Consider the following 8,087-nt stretch of genomic DNA (forward strand, 5'->3'; position numbering starts at 1 on the left):
TACAGGTCTGGTTTCAAGACAAACAAGCTCACAGGAGGACCCTGTTCTGCAAGGTGCTGAGCGCTAGTGTAAATCGCACTGAAACCAAGGGGTGTTAAATTCACGGGCAAATTGGCCTCCCCTTACACATATTGGTGAGCAGTCCCATTGAGGTGCAGCCGAAGGGACCAATTCATGTTCTGAGGAAGCGCTCACCAATGAGTGTAAGGGTTGCACAGTTATTAATTATTATCACTATTCTAGTACTACCTGGGGACTCCATTGTACTGGGCACTGCACAAACACATAGTAAGATGCCCTATGCTCCTGCCCCTAAGCGTTTTACACTTTACTAAAGGGAGGGGAAACAAAGGCAGGGAAAGAAGAAGTGAGTCGCCAAAGGTCACCCAGAAAGTCAGTGGCAGAGGAGAGACTAGAAGGTCTCCAGAGTCCCAATCCTGTTCTCTCCACGGGACTACAGTCTAGTCCCGAAGGAGGGATGCATGGCTCGGCCCGAGTATCAGAGTCTCTCCCACAGGTTGTAAATAGAAACCATTGACCCAGATACCTATCTACCCCCCTCGCCACTTAACTCTCACCCAGCTGGAAAGTTTTAAAGGCGCCTGACTAGACCCGGGTGCAATTTAAACCGAATTTTTGGCAGCTGTTCTGAGTCCACGGATTTTCAGTTCTGAAAAAGTATCCAGGCTCACAACCGAAGGATGGAGCTGGATCAAGCAGCTAACGGAGAAGAGCTTTTCATCGGCATGGCTTGACACTTTTTCTTGAAAGGTAAATACATACCACGCACCTCTGGCTCAGATCTTCCACTCCGCAACTTGTCGCTCCTAATATCAACGGCGGGAGCTATATTTAATTGTTTGAAGCCTGCCCTTAGGCAATTCAATCCACAGTTAGGCTTCCCCCCCCCCCCCCCCCGGACTGTTGAGCACCTGTAACTCCCATTAACTTAGCATCTTTGACAATGAGGCCATTTGTATGTAGGTACCTGAGTATGGATTTATATGTGTAACTCCAGTCTCCTGGGGCCAAATTATCTGCTGGTGAAAACAAGCGACCTCAGTGGAGAGTTGTGTCCATTTACCCCAGCAGCGCAGCTGCAAGGAAATATCAACACAGAGAATGGAGTTACAATTATTGATCCATCACCCCAAACACGGTCTCTCTTGAAATCCCCTGGTCTGAATTAATACCCAGCCTACACTTGTTGCTTTATGGAGCACAACGGGTAACAATTAAAACGCATCTTCTTCTTCACTCACAACACAATGGCATCAATTTTTAACGGGTAGGGTAATTGACCACTGGCGGTTGTGTCCGATTCTCCATCACTGGCCATTTTTATATCAAGATTGGATTTTTTTTAAGATCGTCTCTAGCTCAAAACCGAATGACTTTGGGGACGTGCTTTGGCCTGTGTTATAGGGGAAGTCAGACTAAATACCACAATGGCCCGTTCTAGTGTTGGGATCTATGAACAGCGGTGCTCAGAGGTTCCCTCCAATATTTCTTTGGATCACCGCCTCTGAAGTTGTTCCCCGCCCCTCCTTTTTGGACCCAAATATCACAAACAGAGGACGTGATGTAAAAATCACCGACAAAATACCTAACTCTAAAAAAAAGGCCAAATCAAATATTTTTGTACAGATGTCTGAAAGCTGCTCAATTATCAAGTGTTCCTTATTAATCAAATAATGGAGAAGCCCGACGTGATGTCTCCTGGGGGAGGGGGAACAAACTTTCTCGGCTAACCCTTATATTGAGCTTCAAAATAGAAGAGTCTAAGTACCCTGGAACCTTGGAAATGTTTAACTTTCGATGGCAGAGCCTCTTTCAAATGGATACCTTTAAAAGACCCGCTCCACTTCCCTTAAGATCTTGCCACAAAAGACTTGGCTATAGATCTTTCTTTCTTTCCGGTATCAAATATGTCAACCAAACTGGTTAAAACCAAGCAATCTCCCACGAAAGAACTCGAAACCTTCCCTTTTCATATCAACACTCCACTAGGTTTCATGGGACCCCTTTTTTGTGCCTACGGGATGTCCTGTTAGAAAAAAGATTTCTTGTCAGAGCTCCCATAAAGCCTGGGCAATCATAGGGATGGCCGGGGATAACTATATGGTTCTCCCTGGCTGGATTTCTTTCCTGCAGCGTTACAGGGCAGCTGCTGAGGTTGTTTACAACAAGGGAAACCAACCCAATGAGTAATCACAGATGAACTGTCCTGGAGGCTGCTGTAGGAACTCCCCTGCCGCTTCCTGCTCGCCCATAGTATAATATTACGCAGTTATATGCCTTGCGAGTGTGTTTCTGGCCCGGGGGGGATGCGTGCGGTAGAGGGAGTGTCCGCCCCTGAAGAACTCTGCATTGGTCCCTGCTGGAGACGGACCACTGGTGTGTGCTAAGGGAAACCCCCAAGACCGGTCGCCTCATATAAAGCCTATATTTAGGATGAGTCCAGTAGCCCCTGAAAAAACAAGAGACCAGCAGGCCCGGACTGATAAATGAGGAGTACACACTTCAGCTCTGGGGGAGGGGGGAAGCTCCTCCTCTGTGCAATATTCAATGCTTACGCGGGGGGGGGGGGGGGGGGTAACAGAAAGGATCTACCTCAGGGAAAAGGGCTGGAGTCTAGGCCAGCAATTAACACGCTGGTTCCTGTCACAGCCCCTAACCCGGGCTAGCAACCGAAGTGCAATTCTCCTGGTCAGTTTAGACTCTCTCCCCGCCCCCGCACCCGAACGGAAGAATGAAAACGGCCCTTCCCCCATCCTCAAAAATCCCCAGCTAATTTTTGTTGTCGTTGTTTGTTGTAATCCCATCCCGTGAAAGCCAGCGGCATCTGAAAGTGTCTGTCGGTTGTTGTGCTTTAGGGGATAGGACTCATGACAGATGAAGCAATAAATATGGTATCATAGAATTAATTAAGATCATATAATATAACGAAGCAATAAATATCATGAAAGGGTAATGACTAATTAAGTATTTGGGGGGAGAAAAGCGGGGCGGGGGACCGGAGGTTTGATGGAATAAACCACGTTGGCTCATCGCTTTCCCCGGATGGGATCCCACTCTTCTGTTGCTTCAGCAAGTTCTGGAGCCTCCCTTCTCTCAAGAAGAAGCTGCCCATAATATGACCGGCAATCACCAGAGATTGTTTTTGTAGTTACCCATGGTCTGATGTCTCCTTTCTCTGATGGGTCTGACGATCTGTCCTGAAGTGGGGCCCTCTTTACGTTCTCCACTGGGGAAAATAAAAAGAAGCAAAATGTAAAATAATCATAAATGGTGCGAGGATCTGGAAAGGGAAAGAGAGGTAGGATCTCAAGTCGCGTTGAAAGTCAGGTAGGCGACTCGGAAAGCCCCACTCTATCACTGCATGGGATCCAGTGACCTCGATTTGGAGTTGAGCTGCAGGCATGGCTGCCATTTGGCGGAAAGCATACGCCACTTTTTGCTCGCAATGGGGATGAGATTTTGATACGCTTGTACGGACTAGCACCTTCCTTCACGAGTCAATGGGATCCCACGTGAAGTTGGAGGGGTGCCACTAAACTGGAGTTATAGTATCAAGAACTGGCCCCTGGGGAAGGTGCTTTTTCACTGTAGCAACAAACAAGATAAACGCTTATGACAGGGCTATTTTAACCCCAGCGCCTTTGATCTCACCATTAGCCCCAGATATCTATCCGGGACGTTGTGACTACTTGGCACATGGGTTCCAGAGAGCAGATAAGAAGAAAGCGAAGTGATGGGTCCTTGTGGGGGTGACAGTGCCTTGGGTAACAGAGTGGAGCAGATGGCGAGCGGCCAGAGAGTTCCAAAAGGGGGGAGGGAAGGGGGGGGGGAAATGAAGATGCAACATCCCCTTTGTCTTAAAGAAAATAACCCCCCCCACACAACACCTCACCTTCTTTGCCTTGATTTGAGAATAACCTCCACAAGAAAAGACCTTTCCAGATTGGCTTTGCCTCTGATTCCAGTCAGTTATATTTCCTGTCCCTGTTATATTCACCTTTGCTGAAGGAGCAAGAATGTGGGTTGATTAATATTAAATGCTTTTTCTTTTGTGTCCAGGGCCGGAAGTGTTATACTATAAATGACCATTGCTTGGTCGCAGTAAAAGGGCATTTTAATGTCTTCTCTTAACCTGCCATCGCGACCAAACTCTTGAAAAGTCCAACTCTCAGAGCTGATACTTGGCTTGGTTTTCACTAAGGGAGGTTTCATAGGAAGGGGTTACCGACTACAGCCTGTCTTCCCAGCCACATGGCTGCAATAGTGAGATATCCTTGAGGCAACCTGGGAAACCCCAGAGTGTTTCTATATTTTAAATGAAATAAAACGCACTCTATTTTAGCGCTGGAATGAGATAATTGAAAATGATCACAGCAGTTCTGTAAAACCGGTTCAGTGATGGAATACGCTGGTTCTTTTTTAAAAAAAATCCAGGAGTGATCTATTTTAAGTATTATTTAAATATAATACATTTATTTCCTCTTCCTCCTCACCCCTCACTCCCAAATAAGTGCTATATAATATAGAAAACCACTCCTGGCTTTAGATTAAAAATGCATCTCATTTACAAAACGAATCAAGTGTTAATTATCTTGGGTTTTGATCATTAGTTTGCATACGTGTTATTCAGAAGTCGGATGTTCTAAACACCACAGAACATGAGTAACTCAAAGAACCTGCCTGATACTTTATTATGAATAGTATTCACGAACCAAAAGCTGGTGATGTAGGAAACTTTTTCATAAGCCCGTTAGTGAACCAGGAGAAATGTAACTGGCTAAAACATTTCATTTGCCTTTGGAGGCTTTAAAGGGAAAGGGACCCTGCTCTAGTCACATCTATCCCTGTTTCTTAACAAAACTGTCCCTGTGTCCAAAAGTGTTGCATCAGCCAAATCTCCGGACTAAAGAACTTGTATATATATGTCTTAAAGTGAACTTTTGGCCTAAAAAACTCCTGATACTTCTTAAGGGCTGAGTAACCAGTAAATATCCTGACAAGTAACAAATGACTGTGGGCGTCATATTGTTAGATGCTCTTGTCTCCCCTGTGCTAACAAGTAAATAAATGTTGCCTACCTCTGTTTCCATTATAGTAACAGTGGAGGGGTAAGTCTGACTTCAGTTTCTTTCTCTTTGTACCTACCCACAATTTGGGCGGTGCCACAAGAAGACCTTAATATAATAAATGAATCAGAAACAGACCAAATGATGTTTGTAACTGAAAAAAAACCCTGGAATTTATTAAACGCTTTAAAAAGAAACTTCTCTTTTTCTATGATTAGACAGATAGATATTTTTAATCCCATTCTTCATTTTCCTATACTGTGTACTGTGGTGTTTCTCCAACAAAGACATTCTGTCTTTCAAACTTTATTTCATCAGCTCATTAGAATACTGATTGAATTAAATAGCTTTTACCCACACTGGTTCTAGACACAAAGCTAGTGTAGCAAGATGAAAGTACAGATGGGTTTGGTTTGGTTTGGTTTTTTTAGCCTTTTCATCCAAGCAAACTCCAAACTTTCGTGCCACTTTGCAGAGAAAGTTTTAAAATGAAGAAAAGAGCATATTTATAATTGAAAAGCAGTGAAACCTCCCTACCTTTGTCTCTGTCTGTCTCTGTCTCAGATGGAACTGGGGTTGGGGAAAAAACCTTCTTTTTATTGGGGGGGGGAAGTTCTGATGAAGTTGGTTACATCTTATAATTTGGGGGCCTTTTTAACACTTAAAACAGTCTTGAATAATTCTAACCCTCTCCTCCCCCCACCCCCCACTCCCTTCTCTCTTTTAAAGTCTTTGAGGAAAGATTTTGACATATACGTGTTGTTATCAGATTGATGGGCAGGGTTTGATTGAAGTTCCTTTGTCATGCAAATGCCAGGGGCTTGATGGATGAGCGCAGATATCTGACAAACTTCAGGAGGTCTTTGCTCATTGGATTAGTGGCGAACCACGTGGTCCCACCCCCCACTCCCACAACCCCCCCACCCACCCCTTTTCGGAAGGCTCTGGGGGTTCGAAGGCTAGCGATCCATGGATGGAAGTTTTACGGCTTTGACATACTATCTAAAGGTTGTAGGGCAGGCGAAATCCCCCCAAAACAGGTTGACCCTCCTCCATCACTGGCAGATGGACAATACTAGGATGAACTCCTTCTTAGAGTATGCAATTTGTAACCGTGGGACGAGCGCCTACTCACCCAAGGGCTACCATCATTTAGAGCAAGGGACAACCTCCTTTCCCGCTTGCTCAGGTACACCCACCAGTGACAGTTATAACGGAGACGGACGCTTTGTAGTAGCAGGGAGCGCTACCGTGCCCAGCCACCCTGCCCAGCCGAACCCCAGCTACCATCACCCCCACCCTTCAGGGCTTGGCCTCCCCTTCTCGGGCTCTGCATCAGCAGGGTACCCGCCCCAAGCCTGCAACCCCAGCTACGGGCATCACCAATTCTGCCTCAGCCAGCAGGAAACGGATGGCGTGTATTTCCAGTCACCAGGGTACTCTGCCCCCGCTGGATCTAACCTCGGTTCTGGGTCAGACGGCTACTGCCCCTCAGGCTCTGGACAGTACCAACACCACCCCTATGGCCAGGGGCAGCACGGCTACTTGCAGGGGGCTTACAGCCACCTTTCGTCTGCTGTAACCGAGGACAAAGATCACGCCTGCCCATCTGAGCTATGCCCCACCGCCAGCCTCACACAGACCTTCGACTGGATGAAAGTGAAGAGGAACCCTCCCAAAACAGGTGAGTTGGACAACTCGGTGATGGTTTGTTTTAAAGTGTGTGTGTGTGTGTGTGTCTGTGTGTAGAGAGAGGGAGGTGGGGGAAGAAATCTTTTGTGGGTTGGCTATGGGAGAGATCTCCCCCCCCCACCCCCCCAAGTCACAAGGAAGGAGGTAAACAGCTCAAGGGAGAAGGGAACAGAGCAACATCATGACTGCAGTAGAGGTGGACGGAGGTCCTGAAAGCTGCTCCTTCTGCTGTAATGATGCAGGGCTGCTGAATTTCTGTGCGAGGCCCAGGGCGATTTAAATCTTGCCTTAAGTAGGAAATGATAGTGGCTTCCTGTCCCTCCAAATTTTTTCCCCTTCCACTCCCCTATTGTTCAGCTTCCTTCCCTTGAACCCCCCTTAAATCCCAACCTCCTTCCCTCCCCCACCCACCTTGACAGTTCCATGAAAGTTTTCCGCGAAACAGTGACTTGTAACAACGGACTATTTGGAAGGGAGCAGGTGAGCCGTTCATCTCAGAAGGGAGCCTTCCGGTGCTGTAGGGACCCGTGCAGGTACAGAAAGCACCCGGGCCCTGCCGTGGATGGAGCTAAGGGCCAGAAACTGGCCCAGATGCTGAAGTGGTGAGTGTGGCGGGGTGATGGATGGCTGGAGAGAGAGCGGGAGAGAGCCTCGCTTGTCATGTGTCGACCCTCCCCACTGCTTTAACGCGTTACGCCTTGCTGCTGCTTCCTGTGTGCGTTTGCTCATTAACAGCTAAAGTGTCGGAATATGGACTGGTCGGGCCGCCAAATGCCATCCGGACCAACTTCACCACCAAGCAGCTGACGGAGCTGGAGAAGGAGTTTCACTTTAATAAGTACCTCACCCGGGCCAGGCGAGTGGAGATCGCCGCCACCTTGGAACTCAACGAAACCCAGGTGAAGATCTGGTTCCAGAACCGGAGGATGAAGCAGAAAAAGCGGGAGAAGGAAGGCCTGGCCCCCGCTCCTGCCCCCAGGGTGGCCAAGGAAGTGAGCGAAGCCTCGGACCAGTCCAATTTCACCTCACCTGAGGCCTCTCCCAACTCCGTTTCCTCCTGAAAGGGTCCCTTCAAGGCCGTCTCCTTGCAAACGAAGCCAAGGCACGCAGATGGAGGCGCGCGTACCCAGACCATATACACCCCCCACACTTTCATACACACACTCCAGCCCGCCCAGGCTGGCCCACACCCCACTCCACTGACTGGTGCCCCGTTGCCGGAGTTGTGATGGTTACACTCCTGCTTCCATTTCTCTGTCCTCCGCTCTTAATTTATGAGACCGTCCTGTAGGAATAGTTCACTCCAAA

General features: G+C 47.7%; 1 protein-coding gene across 1 annotated transcript; it reads left to right on the forward strand.

Annotated features, from left to right (window-relative positions):
- Nucleotides 1-6,056: 6,056 nt before the first annotated feature.
- On the forward strand, nucleotides 6,057-7,840 carry HOXB1 (homeobox B1). The gene is made up of 2 exons (XM_074940741.1): nucleotides 6,057-6,771; nucleotides 7,515-7,840. Exons 1-2 carry the CDS (start codon nucleotides 6,057-6,059, stop codon nucleotides 7,838-7,840), a joined length of 1,041 nt encoding a protein of 346 aa, XP_074796842.1.
- Nucleotides 7,841-8,087: the final 247 nt, after the last annotated feature.

Source organism: Natator depressus, chromosome 27 (genome assembly GCF_965152275.1).
Source record: "Natator depressus isolate rNatDep1 chromosome 27, rNatDep2.hap1, whole genome shotgun sequence".
NCBI classification, from domain to species: Eukaryota; Metazoa; Chordata; order Testudines; family Cheloniidae; genus Natator; species Natator depressus.